This window comes from Cavia porcellus, unplaced genomic scaffold (genome assembly GCF_034190915.1).
Source record: "Cavia porcellus strain 051 isolate PalLab524CR breed Dunkin Hartley unplaced genomic scaffold, mCavPor4.1 scaffold_25, whole genome shotgun sequence".
NCBI classification, from domain to species: Eukaryota; Metazoa; Chordata; class Mammalia; order Rodentia; family Caviidae; genus Cavia; species Cavia porcellus.
Window position 1 is genome coordinate 5464796 of NW_026947508.1, and position 19952 is coordinate 5484747.

A 19952-nucleotide genomic window follows, 5' to 3' on the forward strand; every position below is an offset into this window, starting at 1 on the left:
AGTAGTGGCCTCCATGACAGCTGGAGGCGAGGTAAGGAGGGGGACGCATCCAGGTGGCTCCAGATGTCATCCCGTGGGCGTGGGGGACAGGCTGTCCTCACACACAGGTGGCTTCAGAGCTGTGCCCCTGGATTAAGTCACCCTGACAGCAGGCTGGGCCCTACTGCAGGCTGCAGGTTGTGGGGTGAGCAGCAAGGGGGTGACTATGTGGTTGGGAGGGACCCAAGGTGTGGTGGCCGACTGGAGAAAGAGCCTCAAGGAGGACAAAGTCCTGATAGCTCAGGTTCGTGGACAGCTGCTTTGGTGACCAGAAGCTCATCGGTGACCTCACCAGGAGTCACTGGGTGGGGTGGGGAGGGGTGGGCTCAGGAGTGGTGCAGGAAGCAGGCTGTGGTCATCCGTTTCCTGGGGTTACCATAACAAATCACCGTCATCCGGGCCGGGCCGAGTAACTGGACAGAAATGTGTGCTGTCACTGTGCAGAGGCCAGATGTCTGAAATCAAGCTGTCAACAAGCCCGGCTCCCTCGTGGTGCTGCGGGGCTGTCCGCTCCCCGCCTGGCTCCTCAGCTCCTCTGCTCCTGCTGGCCGCCAGCAGCCCCGGCATCGCCAGCTTGAATCTGTGTCCCTCCCTCACTGCCTGTGTCCTCCCCACCTGGCCTGCTCCCAGTGTCAGTGTGTGTGTTTCTGGGTTCTCTGCAGTGGGCTTAGGCCACTGTCATCCAGTATGACCTCACTGAACTAATTACATTTGCAAAGACCCTGTGCCCAAGCAGGGTCACATCCCAGGACTGGGGGTGCTCATGCATTGGGGGACCCCCCACCCAACGCCTGTGGATGTAGATGCAGCAGATACAGACTGTTAGGGTGTCCTCACACTGTGCCACCACCTGGGGGTGTGGTACGTGGCTGCTGCTCCTTCCCCGACAGCATCCCTGTGGACGTTGGGCCCCTGTGGGATGAGGTTGATGCCCCAAGTCCACTAACCGAGAGTGCTTGACCTCCCAAGGCAAGTGAGGAAGACAGGCCGTCACGGTGGGACTTGAGTGCTGTCGGCCACCCACAGAGCAGGTGTGGCAGGCAGAAGCCCCAGGCAGCTCTGGGCACCTGCGTCACCTTGGGGTCAGGCTAGATGGTAGCCATCTTGGAGGGTTGCTGCTCCTTTGGACATCCAGGAAGTCGTGCAGGTCCCAACGAACCCCTCAGGGCAGCCTGGCATGGGCACCCTCCACCGCAGGGTCTCCTGAGGCCAGCAGTCCCCACAGGGCAGGCAGGGTCTCCCCAGCAGAATCCCTCCCCCATGCTGGGCCAAGCAAAGGCCCCAATTCCCAGGGTGTCCCTGTGTGACCCCCTGCTGTCCAGCCTGCAATGACTACAGGCCACTTGCCTCTATGCCAAGGCCGCAACCCTTGCTGTCTTTCTGAGGGTGGGGATGGTGGAGACATGGCCTGGAGACCCAGGAGGAAGGGCCTCCACACACAGCAGCTGGACACCGCTCCGGGGACATCCCCGACTTCGAGATGCTCCCCCCTCAAACCTCACTGCTTCCCACCAAGACAGTGTTTCCCCTGCATCCAGCACCCTGAGGTCCCCCTTTACACCCTGCATCCAGGTGCGGTGAGGGTGGCCATGGTCTGGGGTTCAGGGAAGGCTTGGAGCCTTCCACTCCCAAGGTACTGTCCTGGGCGCTGAGGGCTGCTCCTTCCTGCACCTCTGACCCGATGGGATATCTGGTCCCCCTCCTGCTGCCCTGGTCATTGTCCCCTGGTCCAAAGCAGCCTACAGATAGCTGTGTCCCATGGAAACCACAAAGCTGGCCCACAGGCTTCTCTGGTTCCGCAGCCTTCGGCCTCACGGCAGCACCTGATTTAGCTGCCCTCTCCAGTCACCTCCTCTGTTATTCATAGAAATCACTCCAGTGAACAAGCACCTTGGCCTCTGAGGTGTGGGCGTGGAGGCAGAGGCACGGGCAGCAGGGCAGGTGCCCACTCTCCCTGCAGTGCAATTGCAGTGGGTTCTGGGTCTGTGGGCAGCACCACACACACAGCCCATACCCCTGCCCCAGACAGGGCAGAGCAGGCCTCGGTTCAAGTCCCAACTCTGTCTGCTCCAGCAGGACAGCCCTGGACGATTTATGTAGACTCTGTCCTGTTCCTCTTTTACAAACTGGACAAGTGGTGATTGTGGCATCTCTGTGGCTGACTGGTACACAGCTCACAGGAGAGCACCACCAGCTCAGCTCTGAGTCCGCTGTTCAGTTAGAATTAACATCAATTTCACTAGAGGCCAGCCCGAGCTGCATAGCAAGACCTTGTCAAAAAGAATTTCACTAAGAGTTTATTAAAATCTATACAGAGCCAGGCGTAGTGGCACATACCTGTAATCCCAGCACTTCGTGTTTAATATGTGTAGCAGCCGACAGGACGGTCACAAGCAGGAGCCCAGCCTGGACAATTCAGCAGCTGTCAGAACCTATCTTAAACAGCAAAAAGGGCCAGGTGTGGTGACCCAGCCTGCCATCCCAGCATTCGGGAGGCTGAGGCAGGAGGATCTTTGCGAGTTCGACACCAGCCTGGGCTACAAAGTGAGCTGAAGGCCAGCCTGAACTGCCTAGAGATACCCTGTCTCCAAAAAAACAAAGGGCTGAGGATGTAGCTCAGGGTGAGGCCCTGGGTTCAATCCCCAATACGGGGGGGCAGAGGGGATGTGCCAGTGAATGGTAGCCTTGCATGTGCTCGCCCTGTCGCTCTGGACCTGTGTAGTGCTGCTGACCTGAGTTCTGTCCCTCTCTGCCATCCCCAGCCGAGCCCCTGCCGCTCATGGACCTCTGCCGGCGGTCTGTGCGCCTGGCCCTGGGGAAGGAGCGCCTGGGCGCCATCCCTGCGCTGCCGCTGCCCGCCTCGCTCAAGGCTTACCTCCTGTACCAGTGACGCAGCCTGGACGCCGCACGACCACAGTCCACGGCGCCCATGAGTGCCGCTCACCCTCCCTGGCCTCCAGCTGCCTCTGCTGGACCGGACCGATGCCGCCCGCCAGCCTGCCCGCCTGGGCTCTGATCCTCCTGTGATGGGCAGCCCCACCTTGGAACCAGACACAGAGAATAAACTCCTACGAAAGCCTCCGTGCAGCCCCTGTCTGCTCTGAGGGTGGGGAGGGGCATGGGAGGTACCTGGGCTGGAAGGAGCACAGGTCCCAGGCAGGCAGCCGGCCGGGGCTGGGCAATGCCAGTGAAGCTCAGGATACCAAGTCAGAAGCCCATGTTGCTCCTTCCGAAGGCAGATGGGCACCCAGCACCTGTCCCAGCCGCCAGAGCCCCGCGCCCCATATTTATTCTTCTGACAATAACAGAGCCCCTTTATTTATTCCACTTAGAGAGGACCCTTATCTCAGCCACGTCTCTGTGTTGCTTCCCTGCCATCTGCCGCCTCCCTGGGCGTGTGTGCTGCCCCGTCCTCCTCCTCTGGGTCCTGCCTGTGGCGTGTGTGCCACTGTGCATAGGGTCCTGGTGCTGTGCCCAGCAGGTGTCTGGGACCGCGTGCTGAGGTACCCAGCAGGGCCCTCAGGGAGCATAGCCTCACGTGCAATACGAGTCTTCGGGTGCCCGCGTCCCCACTTACTTGGAGTCACACGCCACTGCACACGTCTGCGTGTGTCTGGTCATCTGTGAGCTGGGGTGGGGCGTTTCACTTTACATCTGCTCTTCTAGCTGAGGCTTCTTTCCCACTGGCATCCTGGTCCATGGTCCAGGGGACCTCAAGAACAAAGAGTGGGATCTCCATCCTAAGAAGCCAGGGGCAAGGGGAAACCAGGAGAGGCGTCCAGTCCTGGGGTAGCTGTGGCCTCTTCCCAGCACCCCGACAGAGCTTGGGGCCCACAGGAAGCAGCTTTTAGTCACCCTCATGCCCCAGTCCTAGGAAGGCACCCAGAGAGCTGCCCACCCCCGGAGCTCGCCCCTCACGTCGGCCCGAACCTGCCAGCGCCTCCCCATCGGTTGTATCTTGAAATCAGCTCCTTTAGGGTCTGAACTCTGCTCATGTCCTCACAGGTACAATAGGTGACTATTTGTTTAAAGTGGTTAATATATATACATATATATATATTTGTCCCTAAAAAATATGTTGTAAGCGGTTGCTCTAGGGTACTTTAAAAAAAGAAAAAACCTTCCTATGGAATATATTTTTTAAGCACAAAAATAGGTGCCAAGACCAGGTAGGAATGTAAACTGCCCCCCTCAGAGTTTGAGGGCTGTGTTTCCCCTTTCAGGGCAGGGGTCTGCCCTGTTAGAGTCTCGAAGGTTCTCCTCGCTTCTGTTCTGAAGAATGTTGCACTTGGAGAGGGTCACGTGTCCACCGTCCCCAGGTGCTGGTGAACCCCCACTCTACTCCCTGGGGCCCCACCCCACTCCTTCCCCCATCTGTCCAGAGCCTTGTACAGTTCCCCCGTTTTATTTTATGATGGCTTTAGCTAGTCAGTAACCTAATAAAGGAACGTTTGCTGAGATACAAAACCACTGTGGCCCAGTCCTTGATGCTTCGCAAGGGTGAAGGGGTGGGGCCGAGCGCGCCTGGGTCCAGGCCCCAACACAGCCCACGTTTTCCCTGCAACCTTTGGCAGAGGGGAGGGTGCCGGCCAGGACCTTGGCTGATGGAACAAGAAGTCCCCAAGGGATGACTGCAGGACACACCTTTTAGAAGTCTGGCACCCTATGCCCTGCGGAGTAGAAAGTACGTCTGGCTGGTTGGCCTGGGTAGGGAAGCTTGCGCTGACCGTGGGCTTGTTGGGAGGAGAGCAGAGGTGGTGTAGCAGCACCAAGAGTCCAGGCTCAGCGCTTGGAAGGAACAGATCTTTGTTTATTTTGTGTCCTCAGTGTCCAGTCCGGGGACACAGAATGCAGAGACAGTTACAAAGCCTTTGCCAGTGCACCTGCCCCGCTGAGCACCGCAGCAAGGCCCCGAAAGGAAGGAGGGGGATTCTATTCCGTCTTATTTAGAGGATGGATGAGCTGTGGAGAGCTGAGGACACTCAGTGTCACGAGTGGCTTCCAAAGAACCAGCAAGACTGTGTTTGGCTCGCGTGGGAACTTTTCATCCTACTGAGGCCCCTGGTCCAAGGTCTCAGGACCCCTGGAACCAAGGTGCACCTCCTGACTAGCTTTCCTCACATCTGCCCGTGGAGGCCCCTAGAAGGTGTTTGCTAGAACTCAGATTTCCAGGGCCCCCCCGAGATAGGCAGGATGAATATTTCTGGGGCCAGGCCTGGGAATCTGTACTTCCCCCAGACTCCCCAGGTGACCTTGCCTGAGGCTCCACGGTTTGTGACTGCGTCGGCTCTTTCTCTTGCAAAGTTGCTGGGTAAAGGGAAATTTGTTCAGCGTGTCGGTGGCTTGGCCCGGGGATGAGCACACAGATGCCTGAGTCAGACCTGGGTTCACATATTGGCTGTGGCCTTGCACGAGGCTCCCGTCAAATGGCGTTTCATGGCTGTGCCTGCCTCACAGGCGGGTGAAAGAGGACATGAGGCTGCCAGGACAGGGCCCAGCATCTGTGCAAATCATACCAGCAAGTACGTTAAAAACATGCCTCTCTGGAGCGAGGGCACTTCCTTCGGGGGCCTCGGAGGACGGACCGAGTGTTCCTGAACCAGCAGCTTCCTGCCGAAGGTAAGTTCTCCAAAGATCAAGGTGGACGCTGGGAAAAGGCGCCCCCCAGATGCCTGCCCCAGACACGGGTGGAGGAAAAGGGTGGTCTAGAATTATTTTTAGGTTGGAGTTCATGTCTGGGTTGCAGTTGGAGCTCGGGCTTCCTTTGAAAGGGGGTGGCCGAGAGGAGTGGGGTCAGGCATGGGGGGCGGGGGAGGCGTGGGGTAAAGAGAGGGCCTTTGTGCTGCCGGGGAGCCTGTGGGGGAGCCGGGCTCTGTGCTGAAGGGAGCGATATTAATAAAACCATCTGTGCAGACTTGGCCCATGTGGTTGTAATTAATCCCCTGCCTTCGAGCAGGTAGCCGGCGCTCGGGGCCTGGCCATAGATGGGAAGCCTCCCGTCTCCATCCTCCGCTCCGCAGCACGAGGAAGAATGTGCACTTTACTGAACCATAAACTATGCTGGGGAGCTGGGGAGGGGGTTGAAGACAGAGCAATTAGTTCATGCTCCAATCCAGACACCCAAACATGGTTGGATTCCAGCTGCAAGGAATATTTGAAATAAATGGGCTGCCCAGGGCCAGGAGTTTGCTGTTTTCTGTACGAGGCCATGGCAACCATGGAGAAAATCATGAGCTGGGACTGGGCTCAAGAATCAACAAATGATGTCCTGGCTGAGCGAGCCCGGAGGAAGCCGCTCACGGCTCTCCTAAGGTTTCTCAGGACTCGGCCGCTGGCAGGCGGGATGCAGCCGGACTGACCATCTTGCTGGTGCACTTGGGCTGCAGTGTCCTCTTCTGGGCCTGACTTTTTTATATAAAAAAGAGAAAAGTCAGTCTTCTGGAACCCCTCTTCGTACGCCAGTCACTGCCTGTGCAATAGTGACTTTCCCAGCCGGAGCAGATGCTCTTGGGGGAGAAGCCGAGGCCCAACTTCTGACATAGCCCTAGGTCTGTCTTCCTGCCAGGCCCCCGCTGCAGCTCATCTGGATCTCCCTTGAGGCAGAAGGGCTGCCTCCAGCCACCTGCTCATGTGGACCTGTCTCATGGTGGACCTGAGTTGTCCCTGAAGATGTGGCTTATTAATTCCAGGAAGCTTGAGACTAAGCATTCAGATCTGGGAATCTGCATCGTCCTCACCCTGGTGACTCCGATGCTGCTAGCCTGGAGGGGGGCCCTCGGGTCCCAGAAGTGTGCAGAGTCACCAAGTCCCCTCTGCTATTGCCCTGTAGCCTATTAGGGACCGGAGCCACGAGGCAGCCCAGGTAGCAGACAACTCCACGGGACATAGCCTGACTCCCCCACTGGCTCTGTCTGCACTGGGTATCAGTGTGGCCATGCCACCGTCACACCGTGCAGGGAAGGCTGCCCTTGGGAACGAGCTCAGCTGTCCCTGCGAAGCAGTTGGAGTACAGGCAGGGCAGTTCAGCCTGGCTCTTCCCTTGAGCCTTAGTGATCCTAAGGAGATTAATTGATGGAAAGTTGAACAAAGAGTGGGGAGGCCATCAGGTCTGCAATCCACCACCAGGTGAGACCCTTCTGGCTGTCAGTGTGACACCCAGACAGGACTATCTGCTCCAGAGTGGCTCTTTGCTATAAAGGTGAAATGTGCAGATCTGTCACTTTATTTATTTTTTTTTTTTTTGAAAGTACACAGCACAGCTTTATTTCTGCTCATTTTTTAGTGGCTTCACATTGAGTAAAACCAAACGGACCACGTGAGGGTCTCCAGCAGGTTTAGAACTTGGTTGTCCAACTCCCTATGCCAGAGGGGAGCAGAACAGAAAGGGAGGGGAGTGGGAGGGGATGGGGAGGGAAGGAGAGGGGCAGGCTTTGGTGTGCACAGTCTTGTGTGGCTTGAGCCTCCGCGGTGCCAAAGGTCCAGAGCGGGGCTCGATGCTGTACATGGCTATGGAGCAGAGGCGACAGGGAAGAGCTGAGGCCCAGACATCATTTGCACTGAAAATGGAAAGAAGCAGACTCCTCCTCCCCCTCCCGCAGTGCTGTGACCCTGAGGACAGTAGATGGTCCTGCTTGAAAACTGACTCTTTTTTTTTTTATTTAAAGAAAAGGAAACGAAAAAAAAAAAATACATGGAGATTAAAGAAAAAAAGGGTAGAAAAATAATACTAAATTACAGACAAACAAAAGGTAAGAAATTGCCAGTTGATAAGTTACAAATTGTCTTCTTCGAAATGGCTGTTTAGGTTATAGAATTAAAGTATTTAGAATGACATTCAAAAAAGTGACCCTACAAACCATTCTGCTCTATGGCCGAACAAAAGCTCCGTAATATGATTATCAGTCCCACCTATTTGTTTTACATCTCTAAGAGGATAAGGTTAACCATATCAAAACAGAACAGAACATTTAAAAAAAAATAAAAAACAATTTAAAGAAATACAGATTTCAAAGCAAGTCCACTGGAGATCTACCTTATCTAACTGTCTCTAGCTTCTTACAGATAGTTGTCCCTAACTTCACCCACTTTCTATACTTATTACATATTATAGAACTAATCAAATCATTACAGATCTGTCACTTTAAAGCACTAGCGATCACGGTGCCGAGCACTCCTCTCCTCCATCTAGTTCCGACGTACCCCATCACCCCAAGCTGCCCCTACCCAGGAAGCAGCCCCTGGCATCCAGTGATCCACTTTCTGTCTCACTGGCTTTGTCTGTTCTGGATGTTTCCAATCCATGGGGTCGTATACTGTGTGGCCTCTGGGTCTGTTTTTGCTTGTTTACAATTGGCTTTTTTTTTTTTTTTGTCTTTTTCCTTTTATCGGGACCAGGGATCAAACTCATGACTGCCTGCTTGCAAGGCAGGCACTTACGCCACTGAGCTAAATCCCCAGCCCCCTCCAATTGGCTTTTTAAGGGACGACTCCCTGACCCTGTACCAAAACTCTGCTTTGAGTTCTTGTTTGTCAAATGGGGAAAGAACTTCGTCTTACACGGGCAGCTTGAGAATTTGTGAGCCAAGGTCTCCATAGTGCTTAGAGTGCTGTCTGGCCACAGATCCACAAACGGTCAAGGATTAAGGGTGACTCCTTGGGTGCCCAGAGACCCTTGTGTGTGGCCTAAGCTACTGAAACCGGGCCTTTCCCAGAAGGGCGCCTTGCAGGAAAGCAGCCTGGCCTGAGGTCCTGGGGCCAAGACATCTCTTTCTGGGAGCTTCACACAACCTTCTACCCACATCTGCGGAGCAGAGGTCAGGATGACACCCACACTTCTGGTGATCACAATGTTTATAAAACAGTACAAACACGCAGCACAGCCCAGCGCCAGGCTGCGGTGGGTGCTGCCAAGCAGGCTAGACCCAAGCCACCTCTGTCCTGCCCTGGCCACCACAGTCGATCCCACAGCTAAAGATCTCCCTGAGAACCGATAGATGTTCTACCAGATGGACCCACAGGGTCACTTTGGAAGCCGTAGGGCCAGGCTCAGGCCAAAAACAAGTTGGGGAGACAGAGACTTGCACATTTTCAATGTCCCCTCTGGCTCTGGTGCATGGGCCCAGGGTCTGGGAAGAGTGGCTGTTGCAGGGGTCTGGGGCACAGAAGCCTTGAGGGGCACCCAGGTGTGCCCGTCTGTCTCACTGCAGTGGTTCAGCTGGCATCCCTCGGCTTCCCTGGCTGGGCCACGCTGAACTGATCGTACAAGGACATGGAATGTGAGCCCTGAGCTATTTAAAGAGCTCAGGCGGCTGGAGGCTTGGCTGGGCCCAGGCCAGGCAGGGGTGCCTCGGCCGGCGGCACAGGGCTCCTCCGTGCACATGGTTTGATTTACAGGAGGGCCGCGAGCCGCTCCAACTGCAGACGGAGAACTATTTGAAGCAGCTGCCAGATGTTGTGTCTGAGCTGGGTTTTTACAACTTGCTTACTGGTTAGCAGCCTGCCTCCCGCCGGAGTTCAGCTCACCCCAGTGGGTTCAGAGGCCTGGCGCGGCGCCCTCGGACTTGGCCCCAGCTTGTCCTGCCTTGCGTGAAGCCAGGGTAGAAGCTCGGTTTCCGAACTATCTACCTTCCCGGGGACCATGACTTCAGGACGTCTTGCAGGCCCCCTAAGAATGCTCTGGCTTGTTCTGTCTGGGGCCTCTGGAGAAGCGGAAGCCCCAACCCCAGACAACTATGCTGCAAGGCATCCCTTGAACAGGCTCAACATTCCAGGGCTGTCCCCAAGCATGTGAATGTCCTTGTCCTTCTATACTGACCTCTCCCACACATTTCTCTTTGACCACCTGGTGTCAGCCTCTTAAAATTGACCATGATGGGGAAAAAGAATTGATCATGGAAAGGGGACCAGGACTGGGATCACAACTCAACCAGGGGCTTTTAGAAGGGTCTAGAAGGTTCTAGAAGGTTCTAGAAGTTCCAGTGATGCAGGGAGGGACCAGTGGGACCAACCTACATAGGAAGGCACTGTGTCACACCACCTGTTGGGTGGACTGGGTTTTCCCCCCACGTGAGACTATTGGGGTGCACTTGAAGCTAAGGATGCTTCTCAGCCCCTCCCCCAAGGAGGCCTGTGGCAGGAGGTATATGACTCAGGGTCACAGTCACTTCCTGAGGCCATGGAAAGGACTTGGAGCAGTTCTGTGACAAGGCAGGGGTGGGGCCACGGGTGGAGACCATGTTTAATTCAGTTGCATTTGAAAGCATACTCGTGTCATCCAGGGACCCAGGACACCGCCAAAGTGGACAGAGTGTTCAGTCTCCTCCTGAAAGTGCCAGAAATGTTTTGTCCACTGGGAAGGAAAACATCCTTTGCCTGCTCTCTGCAGCCTGGCTCTGCTCTCCAGAGAGGCCTCCGGTCCTGGCGGTCATGAGACCTGGTGGGACTCTGGATCCCCGGGGTGCAAGGGAAGATCCATCCAGGTCACATTTGGGGTGGCTCTACAGTCCCTACCCCCAGTCCCTGCTGGTTTTTTTTTTTTTTTTTTTTTTTTTTTTTTTTGGCTTTAAAATCTTGCAAACAATCCAAAAAAGTCCTGAGCAGGCTTCTAAAAGCCCAGGACCAGCCTGGAAAGGATGGCAGAGGTTGGGGCACACCCAGGGCTGGGTGCTGGCTCCTTATCACATTTGTTTACAGGACAGTGGGGCATGGAGTCTCCCCCAGGCAGCCCCTGCCCATCCCACAGCTCCTGCCCCTGTTCTGCTGCAGACACAGCCGGCCGTGGGCCCTCCACGTCCCCCAGCCTGGCTTCCTGGGAGGGCGAGTTGGGGGTGTCCTTTCCACCCAGGAAAACCCAAGGCTTCTCTTCCTCCTCACTTCCAGGAGTGGCCAGTTCTGCTTGGGGCTTGGCGATGGACCCCGGCCAACTGGCCCAGGACGAACAGAGGGAAGCTCCCCGGCAGGCCCCCTGTGCGTTCAGGGTTCGAGGCATTGGGAAACGTTTCTGGCTGGTGCTTGGGGGAGGCCAGGGCCGGGCTCTGCGGGAAGTTAAGAGAAAAAGCAGCATGATGGAAGCCTGATGATGCCTCACTGGGCACAGGCCTCCTAACCTCCTTCGGCCCAGCAGACCCCGTTCGCTCCAGTCGGAGGGGCAGGGGCGGGGGGAGGAGAGCCGGGGCGTCCCGGCATGGCTGCCGCTTTCCGAAGCAGTCCTGGAGTCCTCCTTCCTGTCTACCAGCAGGAGGAAAGGTGCGGCCCAGCCAGCAAGAGAAAGGCAGCTGGTGGCACACAACGCCGTGTCCTCGTGCCCTGCTTCACCAGCCTGGCACCGTGTGACTTCTGGCTCATCCCCCGAGTTGAAATGCTTGAGAAGGGTAAACTCTGGGTGGACATCGATGCTGGAAATCGAGGCGGCCCCGACAGCACGGCCAAAGATCACGCCGCCTATTGGCAGCTTTGAGCCAACGACCCAACGAGTGAATGGACAAAGTAGCAAACGGGCCGCCAGGACACGAGACTCACCGGTGATCCCCAGTGCCCGTGTCCCCAGGGAGAGCGCAGGTAAGTGAAGGGACCCACAGAAGGCCAGGGCCTGTGCATGGAGACCCTGCTGGCCCGCAGTGCCCGTGGGGGGCCACGTCCCTTCCTGCACCTGTCCCGCCACTCAGGAGAGCCAGCTCTGTGGCCTCCCAAGGACCGATCTCCTCGGGGCACCCTCAGGCCACCCCGGGCCCTGGCCGCCTCATACACGGACACAGCTGGCTGGCTAATTTAACAGCCATGTAATCTGCTTGCTGTCCTCTACTCCCAGTAGACAGGGCTGCGCTCTCCTGGACGACCTCGGAGGATAACACCCGCTGTCTAGACGGAAGCCTCCCCTGACACGCTCATAAATAAAAATAGCTCTGCGTTCCAGTCCTGGCCGAGCCCAGAGGGGCGCGGGTTCCCAGCAGGGCAGGCTGGTGGCGACAGGGCTGTGCCCGCCCTGGTCCTGGGGCCTTGAGCTCACGTGCCGGGGAGGAAGGAGCCCGGCCGTCCTGGTGCAGCTGGTGAAGCGTCCAGCACCTCCCCGTCTCACCCCTTCCAGACACCTGTGGGCTGCTGGGTAGCAGGGAGCACGTCAGGAGACCAGGGTGTCATTGTCAGCCCAAGGCGATGTCCAGCCTCTGGTCTACTCCTGGCACTGGGCGCTGGTCCACACCCACCCCACCCCAGCTCCTTCTGACTCCCGGTCACTGCTTTGTACCCTGCTGACCCAGCACCTGCTTCACAGAGGCCAAAGAGGCCAGGCTGAGGTCCTCGAGCAGCAGGCAGGTGCGGTGACCTGGTGCTACACCAGGAGGGGAGGGAGCACAGCCACCATGCCAAGTCCCTCATTCACCACATACAGGACTGTCACGTAGATTCATTTATGTCTACACTGAGAACCGCGCCCTGGTGGGTGAGATACTGTTGTGCAGTATACAATCCAAACACTGGCCCGTGGCAGGCCCTTCATCGCCTTCTGACAAGCCCTAGTGGGTCAAGTCTGGAACAAAAGACCTGGCTCCTGTGTGGGTCAGCAAAGGCTTTATTTTGGGGTGGGGAAGTGAGAGGGGCCAGGCGAAATTTACAGAGACCAAAGGGGGTTCTTTAACAAGGAACCCGGCTGCCTTCGTTATTGGTTCCCCAGCGGACCTCGCCAACCCACTGCCCCCAGCTCATGGGTCGCTAGCCTTGCTCAGCCACCCAGGCCGGCAGTAGGACAGGCACAGCTGCCCACGGGGCCCCTGGGAACGGGGGGAGCCGTCCTGTCCTGCAGAGGGCCCCAACTCTCCTCTCAGCGAAATCTATGAAGCCCTGCAATATACGGCCTCTGCCAGGGGCCCCCACATGCCAAGCTGCTTTCCCTGCCCCTCCTGGTGTCCCCTTGCCCAGACAGACAGTGGCCCTGGTCCGGGAGGACAGGAGGGGGGACCTCCTCTGTGGCTGCGGGTTCCACCACCTCTGTGACAGAGAGGCTGATCTTCAGGGTCAGGGTCCCCACCCTGCCCTAGGACAGCTGAGGTGGCTCTGGTCACCCCAACCCACACCTCAGGTGCACCCCACCCCCACCAAGGGGAGTCAGAGGAAGCCCGAAGAAAGGGGCGGGGCCAGCTGGGGGCACACTGCACATGGGATATGACAAGGATCACTCCACGGGGTGGGGCCACTTCCCCCGGCGGGAGCAGAGGGTAAGCATGGAGGGCAAGGTGGCCCATGGCTAGGACCGGTCTGTCCCACACCTGCGGTGACTGTCACCTTGTCACCCCAGTGCACCAGACGAGCTAACGCAGAAGCAGAAGAAGGGCGAAGACAAAGCTAGGAAATGTCAACGTGAAACCTGTGCTTCTGACAGCAAAGTCCCCAAGAGCCAGGCGTGGAGGCACACATCTGTCCTCCCAGCACTCGGGAGGCTGAGGCAGGAGGGTGGTTGCGAGTTCGAGACTGGCCTGGGCTACAAGGTGAGCTCAAGGCCAGCCTGAACTGCATAGCAAGACCCCGTCTCAAAAAGACAAAAAAAAAAAAGTCCCCGAGAATCCACGCATAAAAGCAGGGAACCCCACTGGGGCAGCAACCAGAGCAAAGTCAAACTCCACCAGCAGCCCAGGCTGGGACCTCGGGACCCCTCTGCGCTCTGAGCCTGTGTGGAGCCCCGGAGAATTCCAGCTTCCCTAGACCCCCACAGCTTCCAGGAGGCTGGCTTCCTGTTTTCATTTTTACAGAGGGGGAAACTGAGGCAGGAAACAAAAGGCATCACCCAAGAATGCCTCACAGCTGGCTGGGGCAGAGCCGGACGGCAAACAGAGACGGCTCTGAGTCCTCTCTGGGCTCCATCCCCTCAGCCTCTCTGTGCCCTGCACCGCCTGGCACTGCTCTGGCACCAGCTCTGTTTACCCGGAGCTGTGCTGGAGAGGACAGAGCCACCCTGACTGTGCTCCACATCGCGTGTGGGTCTCGGGGACAGCATCATTGAGGGTGCCGGGACAGGGTGGCAGCATTAGGCCAGCAGCCCGGCCTTCACCGTGAAGTAACCTGAGAGCCTGGGGGTGTGGATCCAAGGCCATGAGTGAGAAGTGCCGGATAGGGTTCCACTCTGCTGTCCCCTGTCACTGCCTTGGCGAGGGCCTGGAACAGTGCGTGGGGACGGAAGGTCTGGAGCCTCAAAAGCAGACTTGGAGGTGGCACCTGAGTCACCGGCCCCTTGGGAGCATTTGTGCTGTAGAATCTCGGAACCAGACGGTGCCCCAAGTCTCACCGTGTGACAGTCTGAGAGCCTGCCCCCCCTTCCGGCAGCCCTGCCTGCCTCAGGACCACAGTGAGGAGGAAGAGGTCCCACTGCCACCTGTGGCTCCCCCACTGTCCCCACCCAGAGCCATGAAGCAGGCCACACTGCCCCTTCCCCTGAAGTCCCTCTGGGGAACCCCTCGACCTGCACCTGACCGTGTCCACCAGGGTCTCCCCAGAGAGCTGTCGGGGCACTGTGGCAGAGGTGCTGTTCGGGGCCTGATGCTGAGTGAACCAGAACCTGGGTTGTTCCAAAGACCCAGCCCGGCCTCCTCTCCATGCCCACCTGCCCTCAGCTACAGGAAGCTGCCAGAAGAGTCAGTCCCCCTGCAGGAGGGAGGTCTGAGGTGGCTTCCCCCAGGAAGGGCAAAGCCGGGCTGGCAGTGAGGGGCTGCTTCCTCCTTTCCTGGTTCCTCTATCAGACATCAAACACCAGGTCCTTCCCCCTGGCTCCCAGGTCCTGGGAGTGCCACCCACATGGCCCGGACTGGGCAGGGTCCCCAGTCCTCACAAGTAGGTGCACAGCGCTGGCGTGTGTCACCCTGTACCCACCCCCTCATGATCTGGGTGAAGCCCCGCGGAGTTTGGTGGCTGATATCAGCTAAGTTCAAGATCGCATTGACAGAGCGTTGGCAGGTAAGCAGTTGCTTCTCTTGCTTGTGGTCTCTGGTTTTCCAGTGTGTCCCCATCTTAAGACAGACTCACAGGCCCTTCTGGGCTTGCACTGATCCCTGGCCACTCGGAAAAAGAGGTAACTGGGCTCCCCAGGGGATCCCCAGTGAGGTGGCCTTCTGTTTGTCTGTTTTCTGGTCACACAATCCTGCCAGAGGCTGGGAAAGGATTGGTTTTATCCAAACCCAGGACTGGTGGTGGCAGGGGTGTCCCTGTGGCTCCCATCAGAAGAAGGAAGCTACCAGGCAGGGCTGCAGGCTCACGGCAGTCCCTAGGAGTCTCCCGTGGCTGTGTGACAAATGTCAAAGGTCTAAACAGCTCAGGTGTGTCCCCTGCAGCTCTGCAGGCCAGAAGAGCTGGAGTAGAGGGCCCACATCGTCCTCTCCTGACCCTGATGCCGTGACAACAACCAGCTGACGACTGCCGTGTTTTGGTGGTCCCCAAGTCTCTGCTCCTTCCCAGAATAGCCAGGAGGACCCCTCCCTGCCATCAGCTCTGTTTTTCCTTTTAGCCATCTATCACCCAGCCCTGATAGGCTGGGAAGTTGGTTTACGAGCTTTATCTCCCACTCCTCCTGTTCCTGGCCAAGAATGAAGTTCTTCTGGGCTGCTCCACTGGTGCTGGGTCTCGGTTCCACAGTTCAGCAGGAGGAAGAACCTTCCAGAGCTAGCACCTGCAGGATCCGTGGGCATCTGGGGCCCTGGCCTTGCCAGGCTTCCTGCCCCAGACAGGGGGTCCCAGCAGACCAAAGGCTGCGTCCTATGCATAAATCCTGGGACAGATTCGAGGTCCCCAGGAAGGGGGCCAGAAGGGAAATGCAGCCCAAAGACCGCGTCCGCAAGGGCCACCCCTAAAAGCCCAGGGCGCCCTGGTCCTGTTTACCTGAATCTCAGTGCACGGAGGCTGGTGGGCCCTGCCATGGTGTCCTGTGGCCCTGGGACTGGAGGCGAGTGAGCGGGGCAGTGACCTAGAGGGCAAGGCATTCTTGCAGGTCTGGGGTTTAATCACAGCAGGTTACTTGTCAGAGGCCTCTGGGGTAGGCCACCAAGGCGCCCCCAGCGAGTCCGGGCTGTACCCTAAGCACTTGTGCCCGGTTCCCTAAGGGGACAAAGCAGGCAGAATAATGTCCCCCCAGAGATGTCTATGTTCTCACTCCGGAAGCCTGTGGACAGGTGGGCTCCTGCGGCACAGGCACTTTGCAAATGTGATTGGGAGCACGAGGTAGTGTGGGGTATCTTGGGGGGGGGTATCTGGGGGGCCTGATGTTATCACAAATGTCCTTACCAGAGATGGCCTGGAGGGTCAGAAACAGAGAGACAGAGACACTAGAGGCATAAAGAGAGATACACACACAACAGGAGGGAGCGATTCGGCAGGGACGGACAGGAGACAGGGACTCCCTCCCCTCCGGCTTTGCAGCTGCAGCCGCTGGCCACACCACTTCCTCTCTCCCAGCCTGCCTCCTGGGCTGCGGACCACCTAAGAGCTCGGCTCTGCACACACCGGAGGCCCCAGCACCTGCACAGAGGCCTGCGCTCACCGTTCCGGGCGAGCCGAGGCAGCACACTTCGGCTTCACCTGCTCATCCTCCCATGCCCGGCCCCCAGCCTCGAGCCAGGGCCCTGCAGCCTGCCTGGCACCCACTTTGCTCAGTAGGCTCCGGGCAGGAGCCCTGGGGGTCAGTGGAGGGACCTTCCTGGCCCAGAAGGCAACCGAGGCACACAGGGTCCTCCCCTGCTGCGCCCAGGAGCTGCTGCTGCAGACCCACCTGGAGCCAGCCCCGCTCTGCTTCCAGCTGTCACTCCCATTGGTTCTGAGCTGCAGGTGGCCTGGGAGCCCTTTGAAGTCCCTGCCTCCTCAATGGTCCTTCCCTCTGGCTCCCCTGGGGACCCCACTCCCTCTGGTATAGGTAAGCACCCCCAAAGCTCGGTAAAGAGGGCCATCTTCCCTGGGAACACCCCACCATGCTGGCCCTCCTGCAGCTGCCGCCCTGGTTCTCAGGCTGGGACTGTGGCATCTTGCACACTGATGTGGACTTTAGGTGCAAGAGGGACCAGAAGCCATCGGGGTGCCCAGCCAGATCCCTGGACCCTGCCCCTCTCCTCAGGCTGATGAGCTGCAGAGGCAGGAAATGCAGTACCAGCTGCTCTGGGTACATCAGCTGGAGGTGGCTCTGCTGGGATTTGTCAGAGATTCCTAGCGTGTCGGCAGCCAGCTGACCATGGGGACCTTTTCCAAGTGAAAACCTCGGCCTGGGCTTGGCCAGGACCTGGCATATGCACTGAAACCAGCCCCATCCACCTGGCCAGAAACATCAATGGCCTGGGCCACACCAGCCAGGGCTCCATAAGGAGAAGTCTGACTTTGATCCTTCAGGCTCCCGGAGGAGAGAGTGGGTTCCCTTCTGCCAGGGCTGGGTGTCACAAAAGGGGTTTGATCTCAGCATTCAGGAGGCTGAGTCAGGAAGATTGCCACGAGTCTGAGGCCAGCGTGAGCTACGTAGTGAGTTAAGGGCCAGCCTGTACTACATAGCAAAGCACAAGTTGGGTAGGTGGTTGGCATCTCTGATTTGGCCACAGCTCCCCCCCTTGGCCCCTTCTGTGCCAGCCCATGGTAGAATATTAGCAGCACAGCAGAAGGCTGAAAAGCAGCCTGGGGAGAGCTCCCTGGACTGGGCCTGGCAGGGCAGGCAGCAGACAGGGCCCACTGGCCTACAAGGAGCAGGCAAGGGTGCAGGAGAGCCCGGGGAGGGACAGCTGGCTGTGCCTCTGGCATGGGGAGTCTCACATTAGATGCTTTCTAGCCCTGCAGCGTGCCAGGTCCGGGAGTGCCAGCCCTGCACAGGGGGCCTGGCACCCTGAGCCTCTAGAGGCTGCACCTGCCCGGCCAGTGCCTGAGGAAGTGACCGGGCTGAGAGCTCCTGCAGGCTGCATCCCCAGGGAGCGCACAGGAACGAGCCTGGGAGTTCTCTGGCCACCGCAGTCAGGCTTGGTCAGGCCTGGGAGGGCGTGGGCCAAGCCTGCCGGTTCTAATTAGGGAATTGGGCTCTTCACACAGCCAGAGGGGCTGCAGGGTGCGCCAGGCCTGCAGGCAGGCGAGCCAGCGCTGTTTTGTATGGCATCTCCTAGCAACGGGGCCACTGTAATGGGGAAGGGGCACCCTGGGAGCCAGAGGGCAGCAGCCAGCCCCGCTGCAAGACCTGAGAATGGCCAGGAGCACATGGACGCCTGTCTGGGGCTGGAGCTGAGCTGTTCCTTTCTGGGAGCTACCCCTCGCCCACCAGGCCAGCCTTACGGGGCACAGACCCATAACTAGAACCTGAGGGCAAACAGCTGCCTTCCAGCCCAGGGTAGCACAGCCAGGCCCAGGGGACTGAAGACAGATCCTGGCCATGCGCCCTGCTCGCTGCCTTTGGTGGCCCTGGGTGACTTCCTAAGACCCTAGGGCCTAAACAATGCCCAGTGCACAGTGGGCGCCTTGCCAGTGCAGAATGCATGAACACAGTTGGTACGGAAGCCTCTCTGGCACACAGTAGGTGCCAGTGTGTGCGCTTAGCAACAAAAGGAGCTGAGCCTGTCTTTTGCGTCGTGCAGGTGGCCACATGGAGGTCCCCTTCTCAGTGCAGGGACGGGAGGGAGGAGGGGCAGCAGGGCAGACAGTGCTCGTCTGGCCTCTGAACACTTTCCCGGCAGTTCCTCTGATTCACTGCCGTCCCAGGAACAGTCATGGCTGTGTCAATAAATATTGGTGACACAGAGTGACCTCTCCGTCTCGCGGGCCGCTGGCCCTTCCTGCCCCGCCAGAGGCCCTGTCCAGGCGTTGTTATTACAGCCAGCGCGTGAGTCTCTGCCAGCACGCAGCCTCAAGGGGAGAAGGAGCCCCCTGAAACCCCAGGAAGCAGCGCCTGTGCCCTGGACGGGGGGCCACGGTCCCCAGGCCTCCCACTGCAGGGGGATGGGGACCCCAGAACGCCCCGATGCAGAAAGGGCAGGAAAGGCGCCTGGTGCTGACCCTGCCCTTCTTTCTAGAACAGGACGGCGCTGCTGATGGACACACAAGCTCGGCAGAGATGAGCTGTCTTTCCTCCTCTGGGGCCTCGCACTCTGCAGCGCAGACAGAGGAGAGTTTGCGTTCCATGTTTCCCCAAGTGCAGGACAACCGAGTTCACCCTGGGAAGGAAAAGACAGTGCCGAGCCCACAGGGCTGCGTCAGCTCCTCCATCTCGCCTGTTTCCAGAACATCGCTGTCACATGCTGTGTCTCCAGCAGGCGCTCTGGGAAAGCCACCAAGCCTGAGGAGGGCCAGTCTCCAAGAGCCACAGTCAACAGGAAAAGCAAAGCCTCTGGGAGGCTGAAGCAGGAGGATCGTTCGTTCGAGCTTTGCCTGGGCACCTTAGTGAGACAATGTGTAAATTGAAAAGAGGGGTGCTGAGAGCAAGTTCAGTGGGAAGGTTCTGGATTCAATCCCCAGAACCAAAATAAAATAAAAGAGGAAAAGTAGATCATTCAGGGAGACGCTGTGAGAGAAAGGGAAGGTTGGTTACAGGCAAAAGGGACAAGCAACCAAATTCCACGCGCGACTTGTGGCTGGAAACTGTGTGGGAGCTCAGAAGGCAAGTGGCTGCCTTCAGGGCCCTCAGAGAATATGGTCACAGACTGTGTGTAGTGTACACCCCGGCACCACGGCTGGATGGGCCCGCGGGTCATGCAGGAGGCCGTCCTGGGCCCCGCAGGTACCAGTCCCTTAGTGCGGAGGGAAGGAGACCCCTTGCCTGCCTGTACGGAGGGCAGTAGGGGCAAGGGCGAAGGACCTGCAGGCCACGCAGTGGTGGCTGAGAAGGGGGGAGACAGGGACCCTGGGGACCCCGGGGAAGGACAGGACGGGGGAGGCTGTGACAAGTCCACGCAGGGGTCGGAAGGCCCATGTGCCTGACCTCAGGC

General features: G+C 58.3%; 2 protein-coding genes across 3 annotated transcripts in view; both read left to right on the top strand.

Annotated features, from left to right (window-relative positions):
• Spsb1 (splA/ryanodine receptor domain and SOCS box containing 1) overlaps positions 1-3118 on the top strand; it is a 45123-nt gene extending 42005 nt beyond the window's left edge. For both annotated transcript variants that reach the window (XM_003471445.5, XM_013154161.3), the window contains exon 3: positions 2802-3118. In XM_003471445.5, coding sequence (XP_003471493.1) covers positions 2802-2929 — 128 coding nt within the window. In that variant the 3' untranslated portion in view covers positions 2930-3118. The remainder of the gene's footprint in view (positions 1-2801) is intronic.
• A 1520-nt stretch (positions 3119-4638) lies between these two features.
• Positions 4639-19516, top strand: LOC134472900 (uncharacterized). Its single transcript, XM_063235449.1, has 3 exons — positions 4639-5658; positions 11273-11595; positions 19041-19516. The coding sequence occupies exons 1-3, from the start codon at positions 5513-5515 to the stop codon at positions 19364-19366; spliced, it is 795 nt and encodes a 264-aa protein (XP_063091519.1). The 5' UTR covers positions 4639-5512; the 3' UTR covers positions 19367-19516.
• Positions 19517-19952: the final 436 nt, after the last annotated feature.

What these genes read in the sequence shown, in the direction of transcription:
- LOC134472900 (XM_063235449.1), top strand. Translation starts at nt 5,513, where the DNA reads ATGAGGCTGCCAGGACAGGGCCCAGCATCTGTGCAAATCATACCAGCA. An exon ending in CCAGCAGCTTCCTGCCGAAG is followed by an intron (nt 5,659 to 11,272) that starts GTAAGTTCTCCA and finishes CCTGTCTACCAG; the next exon opens with CAGGAGGAAAGGTGCGGCCC. An exon ending in TGTCCCCAGGGAGAGCGCAG is followed by an intron (nt 11,596 to 19,040) that starts GTAAGTGAAGGG and finishes CCTTCTTTCTAG; the next exon opens with AACAGGACGGCGCTGCTGAT.